General features: G+C 29.4%; 1 protein-coding gene across 1 annotated transcript; it reads left to right on the plus strand.

Annotated features, from left to right (window-relative positions):
• Window positions 1-1,107: 1,107 nt before the first annotated feature.
• Window positions 1,108-1,643, plus strand: Pburs (Partner of Bursicon). Its single transcript, XM_065501130.1, has 2 exons — window positions 1,108-1,398; window positions 1,468-1,643. The coding sequence occupies exons 1-2, from the start codon at window positions 1,123-1,125 to the stop codon at window positions 1,636-1,638; spliced, it is 447 nt and encodes a 148-aa protein (XP_065357202.1). The 5' UTR covers window positions 1,108-1,122; the 3' UTR covers window positions 1,639-1,643.
• The last annotated feature ends 20,159 nt before the right edge of the window (window positions 1,644-21,802 follow it).

Consider the following 21,802-nt stretch of genomic DNA (forward strand, 5'->3'; position numbering starts at 1 on the left):
AGTTTAGTTACGTTATTGACAGCAGACTCTATAAAAAATTGCCTTTCATGTTGTCAAAGCTTCAATACGTATGGTACCCAATTTCCCAGCTTTTGGATGAATGCTGCTGTTTGCAATCGTTTTGAAATTGTTTAGCTCCCAATGATTTTGCAAGCTGTTGTTCAGTTTGACAACAATTATCTTGGTCTCCAAACTTTTTTGGCTTGCCTGGACGATTTTTGTCTTCCGTGTCAAAATCACCACTTCTGAACCAAAGAAAACATCTTTCGCAAGTTGAAATCGATGGAAAACATTTATCATAAGCTTCGGTGAGCAATCGGTGTGCTTTCAGCGGCACTTTTTTTTAAATGAAAGAAAGCAAAACTTCCCGCATATAATGAGGACTGGGAGAAATCCTGAGCTTGTTTTTGTTTATCAAAAGAACAAAATTTGTACAATTTCATGATATTATCTGTAATATATTTAATGCAAATAGCATAGCATGTTATCCAGAACACTACATAAAATATAACTAATTGAAATATAATTTTTTAAAGCTAAAATAGAATAGTGTGTCCTTCAGCTGATAATAGTTGAAATTTTGAAATATTTTGCGGGTTGTCTCACCTTTTTCTCCAATTTCAATGCCAAACATTTCTGATCAACAAAGAATATTTCGGAAACTTTCATGACTGTATGTTCTTTCCTAGTGGCAATAATAGGCAGAGGTACGGGCATACCTAAATCGCCTTAGCATTGTATAAGAGCCCAATATATTCTGGGCTCTTGTACAATTCTAAGTCGATTTAGGTATCACGTTTTGGTTCTACAATCAATATTCCAACATGTTGCAAACGGCATGAAAAACTCAATATACCCCCATTTTTTTGTGTTGAGTATAAAAACTCATAAATACCCGCTGTGAGGAACACAATCATTCAATCAATATAATCATAAATATAAATGATTCATTTACACAAAACCAACATAAAATCCTTTTAAATCAAAGAACAATTTTACTATTTAGAAAAACAAACATTGCCTTTCATTACAACCGACACTTAGTATAAAAGCTCATTTCCTGTTGAACATAAACTAGTCATTGTTACGACGTTGAGTAATTCTAACTTCATACTTAGCATAATGGTTAAATTATTTAAAATTTCTCTCAAAATTTCCATAATCTGTATAATATTTTCCCTAAATAACCTAACTGAGGCCTTGCGTTACAATCATCAAGGGACGGGAGATGAAAATTGTGAAACCATTAAATCGGAGATACATTTAATCAAGGAGGAATTCGATGAGTTGGGACGTATGCAACGTACCTGTAATGCCGATGTTATAGTCAACAAGTGTGAGGGTTTGTGCAACAGTCAAGTGCAGCCTTCGGTTATAACGCCCACGGGGTTTCTGAAAGTGATTAAAATGGAATAAATTTTGTTAGAAATTAGTTGTGAATAATAATTGTTATTGTCTTATTTAAAGGAGTGCTATTGCTGTCGCGAAAGTTTTCTGAAGGAAAAAATCATTACTCTTTCTCATTGTTACGATCCTGATGGCACCCGTTTGAATTCTCAAGACATGGCCACTATGGATATTCGTTTGCGTGAGCCCACCGACTGCAAGTGCTTCAAATGTGGTGATTTTACTAGATAAATTATTTTAAACAAAATTAATGGAAGCTGATACAGTGTTACAGTGAAAAGTGAAATAAAATTTATATTTAAATGAATAAACTGAACAATATTTATACTGAACTATACTACAACTAGAGTTTCGTGTTAATATTTTTCTTAAAGTATACAGCTGAAGACAGCACTCTTACTTGTTATACCCAATATACGGATCCATAATTGACCCTACCCCCCATATAAACCCTAAGAAAAATATTCTATTGTCATATATTGATGGTGGGCATACAAGATTCGACACGAACAGTAAATTCTTCAAAAGAAAAAAAATTTAAAAGGCTTTTTAAACCAATACACAATTTTGACGTATTGTGGCTCCAGTAGTTAAACATGGTACAAATTTTTAATTCTATGGAGAGGTTTTTTTGAACAAATGTTTAGGTCCAATAATAATGATTACTCAAAAACGGTTAGTCCGATATTATTAAAGTAAACTCAAACAAATTTAAATTTATTTACTCTTTAATCCGTTTTAAATATAATAAAACAGTGAAGATAAAAATTTATTTATTACTTGAAAATAGAAATTTCTTTTTGATTTAAAAAACTCATGTAAAACAGAAAACGCCAGGAATTGTTCAGGTTTATTACTTTACCGCAAAGCCACATAAAATAGCAACAAAATGAGATATCGATCATAAAAATCGATTGATTCTTTTCGAATTTATTCACAACTAGCTGACCCGACAGACGTTGTCCTGTCCAAGTTAAAAAAAATGCTTGTGTTCCATTTGTGAATTTGTGAGAAGCGGTTTGAAAAGTGTACAAATAGTTAAAAAGAAAAAAAAGTATTATTGAATGATAATTTTTATTCATATAGGACATAGAATAAAATATACATAGAAGCGCTACTGAGGGACAAAGAACCTAAGTTTGTTGTCAAAAACCTAAGTCTTGCAACAACATAATACATGTAAATCAATGTACCTATTTTGAGTTTTTATATAAGTAATTGAATTTTGGTCTGAAAAATGATTAAACGTTTATTGACCATGTTATTAGCGATTTTAGATATCGTGAGTTTTTATATAAAAAAATCTTTTTTTTTTGTCAGAAATATGAGTGATCACAGATCGAGCTTATTGGCCAGTTATTAGCGAATTTAGAAATTTTGAGTTTTTATTTAAAAAATCTATTTTTGTTAAGAAATATGAGTGATCACAGCTCGATTCAACGCTTATTGGCCAAGTTATTAGCGAATTTAGATATTGTGAGTTTTTATATAAAAAATCGATTTTTGGTCAGAAATATAAGTGAACAGATTGAGCTCCTTTTCTTGATTAAACGCTTTAGATATTTTGAGGTTATTAGGGTATTCAATTAATCGGGTTTCTTGTTTAATCGGTTAATCGAGCAAATAATTAATCGAGGTTTATATTTATTCGGTTAATAATCGGTGAATTTAAAATTATTCGATTAACCGAATAATTTCTATTTCCATTTTAAAATGAAAATACAACAACGAATTTGTGTACAAAAACATAAAAAGCAGCAAATAAGGTATTTGAGAACATTTTTGTAAACATATCGCCTATTTGCTGCAACAACGTCATAACTCAAAATCCGTGTTTTTTGAACTGAGTAATACAGTTTTATCAGTTTTCAAAAAAGTCAATTATTTTTTGAGTGAGAGTGTTTTTTTGTTGTAAACATCAAAATTAAAATTCATGTTTTCTCGTATATTTAATAAGTACAAATTTGGGTTTACTGATTACTGATTAGAAAGATATTAACATCCACTATTTATACTTCTGAAATCGAATGATTTGTTGAAAATTTATTTAAGAAATAGTGAAATGTCATAAAACATTCAGAGACGTTTTTCTCGAAACGACTTTTTTGAATTATGACGTTGTTGCAGCAAATGAGCGAAGTGTGAGTTTTTTAGAGTTTTAGTGAGATCTTGTGAAATAATCTTTTATGAAAAGAATGTAATTTAAACGATGTTTTTCTTTAGATTTAATAAAACTTTTCTTGGAAAAAACTCTCTCGCTGATTGTATATATTGGAGAAATCAAAACCATGGTAAAGAATATTCCTTTTTGGATAGTTTTAGATTTTGATTAATTTAATAGTTTCGTTTAGTTATGATAAAATACTCATTTTAAAAAAATTTCGTCTATACATGTAAATATCAACAAAGTTGCAAAGAAATGTAAAATAAATATGTCAGTACATACTCACTAATCATGTTTATTGCATCACAAAGTATACAGAGGCGACACGGATCGAAACAATTCAACTGGTTTGGTTTTGTGCTTATTTATATAGTTGTTTGTTTTAACGCACTGTCTGTATTAAACCGCAAATTTGTTTTCTCTTTCTATCGAAACAATTTCAAAAAAAGCTGATTTTAGTGTTTTTGAACTGTCAAATTTGACGCCTCTGTATACTTGGTGATTGCATGTTCAAAAAATATCTAATTTTAATTTGAAATTTGTATTTGAATTGAAAGGGAAAAATAAATACGAAACAATTTTTTAAAGTGCATAAAAAAGGAATTTCGGTTAATCGGTTAATCGACACAAATTAATCGATTTATTTGTTATTTGAAAATCAGCAATTTTAAATTATTCGAACAGTTAACCGTCCAAAATTAATTGGTTAACCGATTAACGGTTAATCGATTGAATACCCTAGGTGTTATATAAAAAATCTATTTTTGTTCAGAAGTATGAGTGATCACAGATCGAGATCTTTTTCTTGATATCAGTAATCGAATTTTGGTCTGAAGTATGATTGATCACAGACCGATGTATTTTGCAGATTTATTTAAGAAGTGGGCGTATTAGTGTACTTGGACAATTTTTATTTATGTAAAAACATTTGCGGACTATGTATTGCGAACATTAAAAAAATTAATTAAATCGGTCCAGGCGTCCTGCGATTTTAGATATATCGAAAAAAAATTAGAAAAATCGAAAAAAGAGGGTGTAAAAGAGGGCTGGTCAATTTTTTATTCCATAAAAACATAAGTTAGTCTATTACCAACATTTTAAAAAAAAAAATGTGTAAATCGGACCTGTCATTCTCTACTGATGCAATTACCAACGAACGACATTTGATTTTTTATTTATATAGATAGATGAATGCGCTATTTTTACATAATTTTAGTTTTTTGTTTGATATACATAAAATTAAGTAGTTAATGTTTTTTTTTCGAATAATTGAATTTAAAAAACATTTTCCCCATTCTATATACATTAGAGTTTGTTTGTGACCAGTTCACTTCATTTGATTTTCGGGTATCATCATTTTTCTGAAGGTTTTTGCGTAAATAAAAATAATGGCGTCCTTTTTTTTTGGAAAATTTTCACGCATTTTGAGCACATTTTTCTGTAGAGCAAAAACTAAACTCATTTTTTTATATGCCATTATTTATATTTATGCAAAAACCTTCAGAAAAATGATGATATCCGCAAATCAAATTTTTGAAATTAACTCTAATATACATACATACAAATTTTCACCGAGTTATAATAACAAATTGAAGCAACAAATATATCGATGGCTTAATATAAAAAAGGCGTAACTAATTTTTTCTTTTTTTCAAAAATATCAATGAAAAAAGGCTGATATTAAATAACTTCATTAAAATAAAAAATAAATTTTAAATGAGAAATTAAAACTTATTTTGTGTCTAAAATTTTATGGATTTTATTAAGTTTTTTCCTTCTCTTGTAAAGTAACAAAAATTCGAGTTACGCTTTTTTTATACTAAGCCATCGATATATATTTTTTACATGAAATGAGACAATGCTTTTGTTTTAAAAAACTCATGAAAAATCGAAAACGGTAGAAAGTGTTCAGATTTATTGCTTTATCGCAAAGCCAGATATAATATGAACAAAATGAAATATCGACAATAAAAATCGATGTATTATTTTCGAATTTATTCAGAATTAAGTGAATTCGCGCGTTTTCACAAAAATGTAGCAGCCATTTTGATGAAGCTAAACTATCGAATTGACTGTCATTTATTCAGCTTGTTTTGCCAAATCATGGTGATGTGGACATATGTATATATTCAAAAACAAATTCAAACGATAAAGTGGTGTTCTGTTCGGGCAACGTTCCAAGCGCTTAGCTCATCTTAACCGATGAGGCCCATTTCTGGATGAATGGGTATGTCAACAAACAAAATTGTCTAATTTAGGATGATAGCAATCCATGTGAAATCCAAAAGCATCAAATGAATCCCGAAAAAGTCATGGTTTGGTGTAGATTTTGAGCTGGTATCATCGGTCCATATATCTTTGAGAATGACATTGCCCAGGCCGTTATCGACAACGGCGAGAGCTATAGGTCAATAACTACAAATTTATTTTTTCCTGAATTGAAAGATACATGCACCAAAGGCATGTGTTTTCAACAGGACTTCGCTACGTACCACACTTCGCTCATGCCACATATGAAAGCAATCATACGTGTAGGTGATGATGAGGTACATTTGCACTATGTTATTATTGTCAATGATATCTCATACAAAACTTTGTTTTATTTAAATTTAAATATATGACGCGCTTAATGGAAATCTCTTTTCAATGTTTAAAGCAACTGATAATCACCTTCCAACTCTTAAAGAGGATGAAACACAAAACAATCAGCTTGTATTGTAAGGAAGTAAATAAAAAAAGTATGTTAAAAGCCAAGTTTAGTTATGACTGAATATTAATTTTTTTATATAAAACTTTTATTGTATAATTTACTCACACAATATCTTGATTTAAGTGGGCGTGGTAGTCACTATACATTTATTATTCTATGATGAACTATTGATTGTGATGTGTCTCAAATTAATGAATTGTATATTAAACATGTTTTAACTTATTAATGCCTTTATTTAATTTGTATACATAGATATTTATGACTAGGAAGACAACTAAAAGTGTCAAATTGCCATTAAACCTTTAAATCATAATACAAAAGATATTTTTTTACACAAAACGGGGATGTTACACAAATGACGCATGTGGAGTTTTAAATCTATTGTATTGGTGGCATTAATGTTAACAATAACTATTACTTAACTGTCAAAATATGGAACAGAAAAACAAATTTTTGGATATAAAATCAACATGTTTTGTTTGATCTTATAAAAATACCCACTCTATAATATTTATGACACATAAATTAATGATTTTATAAGTTTATTTTATTTGTTTTCTTTGTTAACCCTTTTACATAACAATGGTTACAAAATCAACGTTCTCTTGGGAAATCATCATAATGCTAATAATATCGAAAATAAAAACTTAAAATAAACAAAAGACTTATTGTCAAACTAATCATTTTATTTAGTAGACAATATAAAATATTTATGTATAATATATTTTTGGTTAAAAGTAAAGTGTATTATCAGTATTTCTTAAAATTTATTTATGCAAAATCATTAATTTAAAAACAACCACCACCTAATTAACGTATCATAAAATTTTAACAAATTCGCTTTTAAAACAGCCCATAAATTTTAATCAAACACTAATAAATGTTGAATATCTACAACCAAAAACCAACACATATCTTTAAATAAAAAAAACCAAAAACTAATATTCCATTTAAATGATTGTTGTGTTGTCTATTTTTGTAAAAACAATATAATAAAATACATAAATAAATTTGTGGTATTTGAAATTTATAACGAAAAATAATATATAAATATTAAAATTGTATACATACATAGTTAATTAAGTAGGCGCGTAACATTATTTGTTTGTTTGAAGATTTTTTAACACTGATTGCCTGTTTTTGTTATAGAAATTATGGTAGATGGACCGAAAAAAAGTAGAAGCATTGAAATTATTAATTGTTTATTTATTATAATTTATATAGAGCTTTAAATACACAACTAGCTAACTAACTCACCGTGCTCAATATGTTACGAAAAAATATTTATAATAGGGAAATCCAAAATTTAAGCACATTAGTGCTCTACGTAAATATTAAGAGGTATTGTTGAATTTAGGGAAAATTTAAAAATATTGTGGAAAAGTAGTTAGTTTGTTTGTTAATATCGCCATTGAAAGTATAAAAAATATCCAGCGAATTTAAAAAAACTTGATACCTCTTAATTTCCTATCTTTTTACAGTGGACAGGTTTCAATGCATCCTATTTTTAATTGAACTACATACAATGATAAGAAAGTAATTTATTAAAAGTTAGAAGACTGTAGCTATTACAGTTCTTTAGATATTCGAAAATAAATATTAACTTTAAATGTTCTGATACCACCCATTTGCTTTCAGTTCTAAACTACGTACAATGATAACGAAATAACTCACTCAAACATTGGAGAATCCAACTATTATAGTTCTCCAGATATTCGATACCTTAATTTTTGGCATATCACTGACATCAATATAATGTGTACAAAGTTTAAAGACTCTCACAATTACACATCACTGGATATTCGAAAATATCATATACTTGGTATGGGAGATACCACTTCAGTTCTGATCCCACCCATTTGTATATCTCATTTCTATTATAATTTTCCAGATATTCTTTATATGAGGGTCATACGCACTAAGACAATCCCGACCAATTTTAGCCAAACATCGTTAAAATATAAGAAAGTGAATTAGACGAAGCTTAAAGACTTTCGAAATCAAAATTTTCTTTATAATAGAGGTTCACAATTATTGTTATCTTAATATCCTAAAATAACTAATCAAATCCGGCACATCCTCAGGCTACTATCTACGTAGCATGGTAACGAAATAAATTGTTCAATGTTTTACGGATTTCTCTGATACATTTCACCACATATTTGACGTAAAATTAAATAAAAAATGTTTCAGACAAAGTTTATAGAATCTCGCAATTAAAGTTATCCAGATATCCAAAATTTTATTTGTACTATCCGATACAGACCATTTTTAGCTAAAATCTGTACAGCGATAAAAAATTGATTCCAAATTAACTAGCTACTTTCTATGGGAGGTACCACGCCCACTATTCCAATTTCGAGAATTTTTATTCAAACAATGTAAAGTAATAAGAGAGCAAGTCAGAAAAAGTTTAAAAAATCTTGCAATTATAGTTCTCAAGATAGTTAGAAATAACTATTTACTTTGTATGGAAGATGATTCAAGCCCTGTTCCGATTCATCCCATTTTTGGTTGAACCTCATGTACTGATAAGAAATTGAATCAAGTAAAGTTAGAAGATATTCACAGTTATAGTTGTCCCTAATTTGTATGAGAGGTGTCACGCCCACTAATCTAATTCATATTACTTTCTGCTAAGATCCATGCAGTAATTTTAAATTGATTGATAAAGAATTAAATACTTTTATATTTATAGTTCTCCAGATATTTGAAGTCAACTACTTCCTTTGTATGGGATGTGCCACGCCTACTAATGCAATCATGGACATTTTCAGTGAAACTATGCATAATGACAAGAGAGCCACATTTCATGCTGTGATAAGTAATTGATTTGTGTAACCACTTTCACAATTATATTTACTTTGTATGGTGCCACGCCCACTAATTCAATCCCGCCCATTTTCAGTCAAACTCAGTTCAGTGATAAGAACTTAATTCATACAAAGATTACAGTTCTTCGGATTTTCGAAATTCACAATTTACATTGTATGGAAGGTGCCACGCTTCTATTCCAATTCCGTTCATTTCCAGCCAAGCTATGTAAATTGAAATGGCAAGAATTGAAAACAATTATAGTTCTCAAGATATTTATAAATAACTATTCACTTTTTTATGGGAGCTGCAACACCTCTTATTCCAATCCGTCTGATTTTTGGTTAAAAGAAATAGACTCCTATAAAGTTTTTATCCAAATATTCCCAGCCTCATACAATTTCAGCCAAGATTCGCACAATAGTACTGAAGAAAATTGCGGCTTTCACAATTATAGCTCACTAGATATTTTATAATAACTATTAAATTTATATGGGATATGCCACGCCCACATGGAATTTCAAAATAAAAAGTAACATATTTTTCCTTTCAGGTATACAGGGACATAGAGTAAAAATTTTAAGAGGTTTAGCCTCCTATAGAGAGGTTTAGCGTCCTATAAGGAACAAACTAAGAAATGAACAGACACTTATATCTATATAAGTACTTCGCTTACAAAGCTACAAATAATGTCTTTTTACATTTTAAGTAGTAAAGTCTAAAAAAACAAAATAATCAAACAAAACAAATAATCAGTTACTTTTTTTCAATTTGCCCATTTTTTGTATTGCATGTTTATTTTTAGAAACACAGAAAATAATATTGTATTACTGTGTGAAAACCATTATTTGATGCACAATAAAAGTGGTGTAGTGAGTAGAACAGCAGACTAGCAAACGGATAGTTCTTGGTTCGACTCTGGGCTGTGACTTATTTTTTGTTTGCAAATACAAAATTCTATAAATAACTCTACTAACAAAACAACTTATTTCCGGCCAAAAAATATAGCTTACTTTTGGGACATCGCGAACAAAAATAAGTACTTATTCTCCGAAAATTAAGTAGTCTAATCGTCAAATTCCCCTTATTTTTCGGCTTATTTGTAAGCAAAGTTTTTTATGGGTATTTCAATGTCAATGTTTTATATACATATATGAGGAATTTCATGTCAAGTGAACCAACTTTTAAAATCGATGTCTTCCGATCGGACACCAAGGTAGTTCTATAGGATGGTAATTCATACACAATTTTTTAAAAAAAAGGTTAGATTTTGCAAAAAAAAGTCAAAAGTTGTTTTTTTTTTAGTTACAAAACATCTTGAGTTACAACAAATTTATTTATAGATATCCCACTAAGCTTTCTTTTGAGCAAAAAAATAAAAAAGGCTACATTTTGAAAAAAGTCATGAAAAATTTTGATTTAGCAAAAAAATACAAAAATTTTTTTTTTTTGAGTTGCAAAACATTTATTTTTTAGATAACGAACTTGCATCCCACTAGGTGAACAAAAAGGTCTTCAGGGAAAAGATCTAAGCTTTCTTTTGAGAAAAATGGCCCATTTTGAAAAAAAAGTCAAAAAAGTTTTTGATTTTGGAAAAAAAAATAATAGGTAACAAGTTACATGGATGAGAAAAAACAGCTTAGAGAGTTCTTGACCGATCTTGTTGAAAAATTGTGAATTACTTTCCAATAGAACTAGCCTGGTGCAAATTACATCTCAATCGGAAGTCATCGATTTCAAAAGTTTTTAAAACGTATTTATGGATTTAAATTTATTTTTCATATGACGAGGAAAGAGACAAAAAGCCACTTAATATTAATATCTTATGACTGGCCTAAGGATAAAAGATTAAATAACCATAAATCCGAAAATAGTTTTGTTCATGTAAAAGATTTGAATAATAAATGTGTTACCCATAAATGACATTATGAATATTGAGAAGTGCAAGTGTTCGAGAGATTCCTTCATTTGGAGATTTCCTTGGATAGACCACATTAAAAAAAATGGTTCAAAATGAACACTGCAATACAAATTCATTCGTTAACATTATTTAGAGACCAATCAAACTAATATATGGGGCATTTCATGTCAAGTGAACCAACTTTTGAAATCGATGTCTTCCGATCGGGATGAAATTTGCACCAAGGTTAGCTCTATTGGATAGTAACTCAGACACAATTTTTCAACAACATCGGTCGAGAACTCTCTGAGTTATAGGGGGTAAAATTTTGACAATTTGGTCAAACAGGGGTTTTTTCTTATCCATGTAACTTATTACCTATTGTTCTTAGCAAAATGTGTCCCAAATAGTATAGATAGCTATTTCTTCGATCTTTCGAAAAAAAATATTTAAAAAAAAAAATAAAAAATTTTTAATATTTTTTTTCCGAAATCAAAAACTTTTTTGACTTTTTTTTAAAATTTTTTCTCTTTCTCTTTTTTTTTTTTTTTTTTTTCTTAAAATAAAGTTTAGATATTTTCCTTGAACACCTACTTGGTCGCTTAGTGGGATGCGAGTGGGATATCTATCAAAATAAATATTTTGTAACTCAAAACATAAAATTTTTGCAAAATCAAAAACTTTGTTGACTTTTTTTTTTCAAAATGGACCCTTTTTTAATCTTTTTTTTTAGGTCAAACAAAAGCTTAGATATTATCCTTGAAGACCCTTTGGTCGCTTAGTGGGATGCGAGTGGGATATCTATCAAAATAAATATTTTTTAACTCAAGACTTACAATTTTTGACTTTTTTTTTTGCAAATACGATTTTTTTTTCCAAATGGGCCCTTTTTTTAAAATTTTTTTTGTAGTCAAAAGAAAGCTTAGGTCCATTCCTTTAAGATATTTTTAGTCCCTTAGTGGGATGCGAGTGGGATATCTATCAAAATAAATATTTTGTAACGCAAGACATACAATTTTTTAATTTTTTTTTGCAAAATCAAAATTTTTTTCCAATATGGGCCCTTTTTTAATTTTTTTTTTTGCTCAAAAGAAAGCCTAGGTCCATTCCTTTAAGATATTTTTAGTCCCTTAGTGGGATGCGAGTGGGATATCTATCAAAATAAATATTTTGTAACAATTTTTAAATTTTTTTTTGCAAAATCGAAATTTTTTTTCCAATATGGGACTTTTTTTTAAAAATTTTTTTTTGCTCAAAAGAAAGCTTAGGTCTTTTCCTTTAAGACCTATTTTGTCACTTAGGAAGATGTAAGTAGGATATCTATTAAAATAAAAATGTTGTAACTCAAGACATTCAATTATTGACTTTTTTTTTGCAAATTCGAATTTTTTTTCAAAATGGGCCCTTTTTTAAAAATTTTTTTTAAGTCAAAAGAAAGCTTAGGTCCATTCCTTTAAGATATTTTAGGTCCCTTAGTGGGATACGAGTGGGATATCTATCAAAATAAATATTTTGTAACTCAAGATATACAATTTTTGATTTTTTGGCAAAATCAAAAACTTTTTTGACTTTTTTTTAAAATGGGCCCTTTTTGTAATTTTTTTTTTCGCTATAAAGAAAGCTTAGGCCTATTCCTTTAAGATGGTTTTGATCGCTTAGTGGGATGCGAGTGGGATATATATCAAAATAAATGTTTTGTAACTCAAGACATACAATTTTTGTGTTAAAACATTTATTTTGATAGATATCCCACTCGCATCCCACTAAGGGACTAAAAATATCTTAAAGGAATGGACCTAGGCTTTCTTTTGAGCAAAAAAAAAAATTAAAAAAGGGCGCATATTGGAAAAAAATTTTGATTTTGCAAAAAAAAATTAAAAAATTGTATGTCTTGCGTTACAAAATATTTATTTTGATAGATATCCCACTCGCATCCCACTAAGGGACTAAAAATATCTTAAAGGAATGGACCTAAGCTTTCTTCTGACTACAAAAAAAAATTTTAAAAAAAGGGCCCATTTGGAAAAAAAATCGTATTTGCAAAAAAAAAAGTCAAAAATTGTAAGTCTTGAGTTAAAAAATATTTATTTTGATAGATATCCCACTCGCATCCCACTAAGCGACCAAAAGGGTCTTCAAGGATAATATCTAAGCTTTTGTTTGACCTAAAAAAAAAGATTAAAAAAGGGTCCATTTTGAAAAAAAAAAGTCAACAAAGTTTTTGATTTTGCAAAAATTTTATGTTTTGAGTTACAAAATATTTATTTTGATAGATATCCCACTCGCATCCCACTAAGCGACCAAGTAGGTGTTCAAGGAAAATATCTAAACTTTATTTTAAGAAAAAAAAAAAAAAAAAAAAGAGAAAGAGAAAAAATTTTAAAAAAAAGTCAAAAAAGTTTTTGATTTCGGAAAAAAAATATTAAAAATTTTTTATTTTTTTTTTTAAATATTTTTTTTCGAAAGATCGAAGAAATAGCTATCTATACTATTTGGGACACATTTTGCTAAGAACAATAGGTAATAAGTTACATGGATAAGAAAAAACCCCTGTTTGACCAAATTGTCAAAATTTTACCCCCTATAACTCAGAGAGTTCTCGACCGATGTTGTTGAAAAATTGTGTCTGAGTTACTATCCAATAGAGCTAACCTTGGTGCAAATTTCATCCCGATCGGAAGACATCGATTTCAAAAGTTGGTTCACTTGACATGAAATTCCCCATATATTATTTTTATATTCCAAGTTTCAATTCAATTTCTCATCATGGTAATGGTGGCTTTCTACTTAGTAACAGAATAAGACAATGTGCCCAGTTCAGTTTATATGTAATAAATTAAAGGTACTGTAATATTCCCTTTTATGTCACTTTTTTATTACATGTATTCAAACAATTTAAATCGCAGATGAACCTTTTTAGAAGTATTCTTGAATTTATCTGAATAACCATAAACCTGTTGGTTCACTTATCCATTTAAATTTTAAAAGAAATTAACAAGGATGCTTTTTTAGACTACGAAATTATTTTTTCTGCATTTAATCAGCAAATTTCGAATTACTTTTAAGCAAACATTAGTCAAAGCTTTGAAAACATTAACGAATGATCTCGGGTATGGCATAAGGGTCTAGTACATAAAATCAAATGTTTACTACCACTATGTACTCATAAATTGCTGGAGTCTTATTTATCGAATAGACTTTTCAGAGTTAAGTACAATGATTATGTGACGAGAGAATACAAGATTGAAGCTGGCGTTCCACAGGGAAGTGTACTAGGACCTGCGCTGTATTTGATTTACACCTCCGACCTCCCTACGTGCGATAAACTAACAATTTCAACATTTGCTGATGATACCGTCATTATTAGCTCAGACGAAAACCCACTCATGGCATCTAGTCAACTGCAGAATTACCTCGTACGTGTGGAGTCATGGTTAAAAACTGGCGAATAAAGGTAAATGAGCTGAAAAGTAAACATGTTACGTTCGCTCTAAGAAGAGGAAATTGCCCACCTGTCACACTCAACATCGTTAATATACCGCAGTCTGATTATGTCACCTACCTTGGTATTCATCTGGATAGACGGCTTACTTGGCGCCGACACATAGAAACCAAGAGACTTCACATGAAGTTAAAAGCCTCTAGCTTTCATTGGTTAATCAGTGACCAATCAAAATTAAGCCTTGAATATAAAGTCATCCTGTATAAGACCGTTTTAAAACCAATTTGGACATATGGAATTCAATTATGGGGAATGGCTAGCAACACCAGTATTGATTTTATACAGAGGGTCCAATCTAAAATTCTTAGAAACATGACGGGAGCACCATGGTACATAAGAAATGAAAACATCCACAGAGACCTAGAAGTGACATTGGTAAAGGAAGAGTTCAAGAAAGTCCGTGAGAAATATATTGTGAAGCTACGAAACCATCCCAATACGCTTGCAAGACAACTTGTGCAGACCCAAACCCGATCCAGGCTCCGTAGAGCAGATCTACCACCCCGCTAAGATGAGTGACAGTTTACCATTATGGCTCTCTTGCTGAAGAGCAAATAGTTTTAATTTTAGTTATAAGATTTAAATACTTATTGTAAGGTCAAAATAGACAGATTCAATAAATTAATAAAGCGTTAAAAAAAAAAATGATCTCGGATGTGCTCCAGGAATACTATGTTGTCATAAAATTTCCCCTTTTGAGAGTTTAAATGGGTTTTTAACTCAGTTACTTTAGTATTTAGTGTTTTGTATTTATTTTTTTTTTTACAAAAATGGTGAAAAACTTTAAATTTTTTTTAGATTTTAAAGCGGTTCTTACTATTTTTACTACATGGACCGATTTTTAGAACTTTTGTTATATTTATAACCTTTTTATATCTTAAAACTCATTTAACTCTATTCAATATTATAGGGTACCATATCTAGCTAGTCAATGTTGAATTGTTTCATTAATATTTTTTCTACCTGTTTCATATTTCATTCTATTTTATTTTAATTAATTACCACCATCCACGCATTTTAACACAACATTCAATTCAATTTTAAAGATGAAACGAAAATGGATATAAAAATGATTGTATATTTTATTTGAAAATATAATTAATTAACAGTCATTTATAAACGTTTTCATATCAAATATGCAAAAATATAATATAATGTTTGCTTTTTATTTTAACATAATATACAAATATAAAACATAAAGTTTTTTCTGTTGCTTTTATAATATAATTTATGGTTTATTAATATTCATTAAGTTTTTTTGTTATAAAAAAAAATATTATAAATTTGGTTGGTCATTTACGACATTGACAAAGTTTTTATAATACATTGTGGGCCAAAATGACAAAAACCAATTCTATAGAAACAGAAATTTGCGTAGCTGGTGGACTACTAAAAAGAGCTGCCAATAAACGGAATGTTTATTTTGGTTTGATTAATAAAATTTGATTTTTAAGCAGCAAAAATGTTAATTTAGTTTAACTTTAATTAGTTGTCATTTAAATTCTGAATTATGATTTTAATCCTTTAAGTTTTTTTTGTGGATGTTTGGTAATCTTGGCAACTCTGTTGCATAAAACATTTGTATACTATTATGTATCAATGGCTTTCCAAAAAGTGATTAATTATCGTTTGTCAAAGGCTATTAATTAAATTTTTGTGTGTGTTTGTCTGTCCGTCTGCCAGTCGGTGTGTGATACACATGAGTTGATCGCTTATGAGCCTTATGCAAATGTCAAACTGTTTATTAATAATAACAATTTATTAAAATAACAACACTGACAAAACATGCACAAAAAACTGTGTCAATTACAGGAAGTAATTATGAATATGCAAAACATAAATGTAACAATTTATTTCAATTCGCTTTTATAGATCAAGTATGTGTGAAATATGTTATTTTGAAAGCAGTTAAGTAAAACTATGAGTTAACAAATGTAATGACGGTTTTCGAAATGAATTTATTTTATAAAAACAATGAACTACTTATTGTTAAATATTAAATTTTATATAGTTTTATGTATATGTATGCATAAGTACATGTATCTTTTTTTAAAACAAATACACAGATTTAAAGATACATATATAAAAACCATACGAAACAATTCAAGGTTTTGATAGAACTAAAGAACGGACAAATTACACTTGGCCTCTTTATATAATACAAATAGTATTTAATGCTTTTAGATATTCAATTTTCTAGAAAATTTTAAATCAAATACTCTATATATTACAGTAAACGGAGACTGATACTGTATTGACGTGATCTTTCAGAATCTATGAAGCACATATAAAAAGAGTTTTAAATAACCGTCATAAAAAAACTCATTTGAGGCGTTTTATTTTGCCCCTCAGAAAAAAAGTAATTTGAAGAGTTTTATTTTTCCCGTCCGAAAATAAAACTCTTTTCGTTAATTTTCTACTTTTTTCAGTACCTTTCTTTATTGAGTCTATCTGATATAATGTTAGTAGTAAATTATTTCTTTGAGAAAAAACAACAACAATTTGATAATAGGAATCAAATAAAAATAAATTAAAATCCTACTTGATTTTATTTTAATGACAATTTATTCAATTGCAATACAAGGTGCTTTATAAATTGTAATGATCTGACCAGCGCAAGCTTTAGGTGTTTACATGAAATGAGTTTTATTTTCTGACTGGAAAAATAAAACTCCTCAAATGATTTTATTTTATGACGGAAAAAATAAAACACCTCAATTGAGTTTTTTTTCTGACGGGAAAATAAAACTCCTCAAATGAGTTTTTTCATGACTTCTTACATAGCACAATAACACGTTTTTAAGAGTATTTTGCGAACTTTTATTTTTACGTTGAATAATTTTTTGATATTTACTCATAACCGTTACCGTCACTGATATTTTCTACTTCCTATGTTTCTATAGAAAATTGTGTGTACAGTAATTCATAAGCCAATTTTCTATAAAAAATTGTGTGTACAGTAATTCCTAAGCCAATTTTCTATAGAAAATTTTGTGTATAACAGTATTTACTAAAGAAAATGTTGTGTATGACAGTACTTTCTATAGTCAATTTTGAGTATGGAAGTATTTGCTACAGAAAATGTTTTGTATGACAGTATTTTCTATAGAAAATGTATAACAGTATTTTCTATAAAAAACGTATTGCAGTATTTTCTAAAGAAAATTTGGTGTATGACAGTCTTTTCTATATAAATGTATATTCCTGGGAATAAAAAAAATGTTATCTAAACAAATAGTAGTAGAACGGGCACAGTCTGAACAATAGTTGAGGCAAAAAAACTACCCAACTACTTCATTCTAAATATTTTCTAACAGCTATTGCAAAATGCGGCCGAGCGTTGTCATGATGGAATATTACGGATTCATGCCTGTCAGCATATTCTGGTCGTTTTTCGGCCAATGCTCGTTTCAAACGAATCAGTATCGTTCTTTACAGGTTCGTTCTTTACAGCACATAATATATAATATATTGCTAACACCAAATACAGAGAAATACCCTAGCGCCATGGATATTTGACTTTGGTGCCGATTCGGCTGCTCTCTTACGCTTCGGGTTATCGTAATGGATCAAAAATGGTGCAAAAATGATTTTCTTTTAAAGCGTTCATTTCGGACATGCAAAATCGTCTTTCTAGGTTTCTCGGTTTCAATTCGTATGGTACCCAATTTCTCTTCTTTTGGATGAATCCTACTGCTCGCAAACATTTTGAAATTACTGATTGAGTAGTTCCCAATGATTTGCAAGCTCTTGTTAACTTTTACAACAATCTTCATAGAGTAATGCCTCCAATTCTTCAAACTTTTTTGGCTAACCTGGTCGACATTTGTCTGCCGTGTTAAAATCACCACTTCTGAGCCGCACAAGCCATCTGTCGCACCTAAAAACTGATGAAACACATTCAACATTGGCTTTGGTGGGCAGTCGATGTGCTTCAGCGGAACTTTTTTTTACAATAAAGAAAATCTTCCCGCATACGACGGACGATTCCTTGGTATAAAAACTGTGTTGTTTACACTATAATGTTCAATAACTAAGTGAGAATAAATTACAGATATATACCCTTAAAATTACATATAAGTTATTAAAAACGTGTTCAAAATATTTTTTTAATTCAATATATGTAAATAATACATGCTTCCTCAGTTAGATTAACTCATATAGTTAGCGAGTTGCACGCATTTGCAATCAAAGTTTCATAATTTTATCATTTAAGAAAATTTTCCTAAATTAATTGTAATGTTAGGAAACCAGCTGGGTTACGTTATGGAATTAATTCGTTCTAGGGATGAATCGGAATTTGCCGACCGCTGGTAATTTATATGGTCTCAGTCAGGCCAAACAATTCATTACTTTGTCCAAACGTAGATCCTATAATTGAATCGATTATTTTATAAACCAGTCAAGCAACAAATTATTGATTTTGAGTAAATTAAAGAAAAATTCCTAGCAACCTAAAAATTAATTTTACAAAATTGATATTTGTACCTATAAAAGTTATTCATTTGTGTAATTGTTTGATAAAAATAAAAATTTTCTGAAACAAAACTGGTTACTGTAACAAGCAACCATCACTATTGTAAATTTCATAGGAAATATTCTAATTTCATTAGGAACTTCAAAAGAAAAATGACAAATGAATTTTTTAAAGAGTTTAGCATCATATTCATAAATACATATTTGTTCTGAAATAACCATTAGTTATCATACGCTCCTTATTCAGTACATTATGCTGCCGTTGTTGGCCATTGAAAAGTATTCCCGTAATACTCTTCATGTCCAACCAAGTAGGGTTTTGGAGTTTGTAAATAGTTTATTTTTTCACATTTATTGAGAAAAAATCATTTATGGAAAAAATAGATTAGTGCATAGTATAAAATAAATCACTTGACTTCCTTCTGCACTAAACACAGATTTCCCATATGCATTTGCCTTTACAAAACGGTAATCGCCCAATAACTCAATTTTGGACTTTTTGTTGCTTGACTGGTTTTTGAAATAAATGATTCAATTGTTATCGCAAGGAAAGGGCTATTCGAGATTACTTACTGGTTTATTTACCTGACATTGTGATCAGTAAGTTCCAATATTTAGGTAATGTTACTCTGACTGTCGAATTTTGGCATCGACCATCTAACACGATTATTGGGTTCATACTGAACCAGATTCCGTGATGGCTAGAATTAGTCACGTGGATGATCAACCATTCATCAATGGAATTGTTAGGATTCTGCAAGCATTTGACTACCCAGTAGACCCGGCGAATCTCAGCTAATTTAATTGTACCATAGTCAATGTGAGGTGGCATTAAAAGGACGTCTGGCGGATGTTATCGTGGTTGATGTGGTTCCTGGAGTGGTTATCTTATCTGTAATATTTCTTGTGGGTGATTTATCTCCTTGCCTGAAAGCGGTTTCGTTAGGACCAGCCTTCTCTTCCTGTTGAGTGTTTTTACCTGTTTTGATATGAGAGCGCAGTAGGGTACTGTGCCTGTTACCTACACTGCAGTAATATTGAAATATGAAATAAGGCTGATATGTTATTAAAAGTGGAAATTAAAGGTACTTTTCTCACATGAGGATGGTTTTTAATCCATTTATATTTATAAAAAACATGAAATAATGATAAAATGCTCCAGAGTGAAGAAAGCTTTAACTAAAAAGGCGGCACTAAGTTGTACTATTTTGTTTTTCTAATAGTTTAATTCGAATATAACAAGAAATTATTTTTTTGGTATTTTTATAATATTTCGGTTGAAATCTTCTAGAAAAAATCAATTTCCCAAAATTTTTAAATTTTCAAAAAAGTACAGCTCCTCATTTATTATAATGACTTCGCTAACAAAGTGACTGGATAAATAAAATGTTTCAATAAACTTTTTTCATGAAATTGATCAATGATCATTCATAAGATCAGTCTTTTGTCATTCAGATTATTTTCATTGTGTATTGGATAAGAGGAGAACAGCATTTCATGTTTCCATTTAATACACTTGTCAACATTTATGACATTTTTATTGCAAGCCATGACAATGAACATAAATATGCTTGCTCAGTATGTTAATTTTGCTTTACAAATTATAACTTCTTTTTGCAGCCAACCTCAAATTATACTCTGCCATAATGAAGATCTAAATGTTTTTCACTGAAAAATGCCCCTCAATTAAATAACACTGTGTTTAACATAAATTGTGCTGAAATGCAAAAAAAAATTAAAAACAAAAAACCAAACCCATAAAGTATTATTAACTGCCAGCTGCAAATTTCTTACTATCAAAGTGGCAGTTAAATGTTGCAAATAAATGCCACCCAGTTAATAATGAACATAACTTTCTTTTTTTTGCGGATCTTTTATTTTTCCTGTTTGAATGTATAATTATGTTAAACAATTTATGATTGCAGATACAAACGTATTTTTTAGTTAAATTTTAAATACAAATTTAATTTAAATAAATAAATTTGAAATGTGCTATAAATATTATTTAAATGTCTATAGAAAAAACCAAAGAAAATAATAAATGTGCAAATAACGAAACAACAACAACAATTCCAATAAAATATCAGCAATATTTAGTAGTTAATTTAATTTATAGCAAAATTTTTATGGGTGACTTTATTGCATAATAAAACATAATTTACAGCGCCATTGAGACTATGTGGATAAAGGTCGTTTATAATGTTACAATAAATGGCAGCTGTACCACACAGTATTTTCTCTACATATGTATCTGTGTGAGTGCTTGAATGTATGAGTATGTGTAGCTGTTTATGTGTATGTGAGCTATAAAAGATATTTGACAGCTAGGACAAGGTTTTTTATAGTGCTCGATGAGAAGAACACAAACGAATAAATTGGATCGTTTTAAAATTATAACATGCCCGAGGTGTCCTACTTTGAGGATCCTTGGTCGCGCCCCCGGTGGACCCATAAGGTCAAGGTTCAAAACATAAACTCAAAAACACTTTTTCTTTGCGCATATGAAATTTCATTCAAAACAATCTAACCATTTGGAAGTTACAGATTTATTTCTCTGTTTTTTTTCGATACCACTGTGTGTCGCTTACGATAAAATTAGTTTTCTGTAAAATAAATTTTTATGTTATTAACAATTTTGATATTCTGAGAACGCTAAAACATCATTCGGTCCATAAAATTTTAATTTTTGGAAGAAAAAAAAATTTAGAAAATGTCGCTTACGATAATTTGGCGCTAAGGGCTCAATATGTTCTTGGCCTCAAAAGATGAGCATTTCGTTTGGCTCGGCATTCATATGTTGCCAGAAAGATGGGAAAAGTTCATAGCTAA

Source organism: Calliphora vicina, chromosome 2 (assembly GCF_958450345.1).
Source record: "Calliphora vicina chromosome 2, idCalVici1.1, whole genome shotgun sequence".
NCBI lineage: Eukaryota > Metazoa > Arthropoda > Insecta > Diptera > Calliphoridae > Calliphora > Calliphora vicina.

What these genes read in the sequence shown, in the direction of transcription:
- Pburs (XM_065501130.1), top strand. Translation starts at nt 1,123, where the DNA reads ATGGTTAAATTATTTAAAATTTCTCTCAAAATTTCCATAATCTGTATA. An exon ending in CGCCCACGGGGTTTCTGAAA is followed by an intron (nt 1,399 to 1,467) that starts GTGATTAAAATG and finishes TCTTATTTAAAG; the next exon opens with GAGTGCTATTGCTGTCGCGA.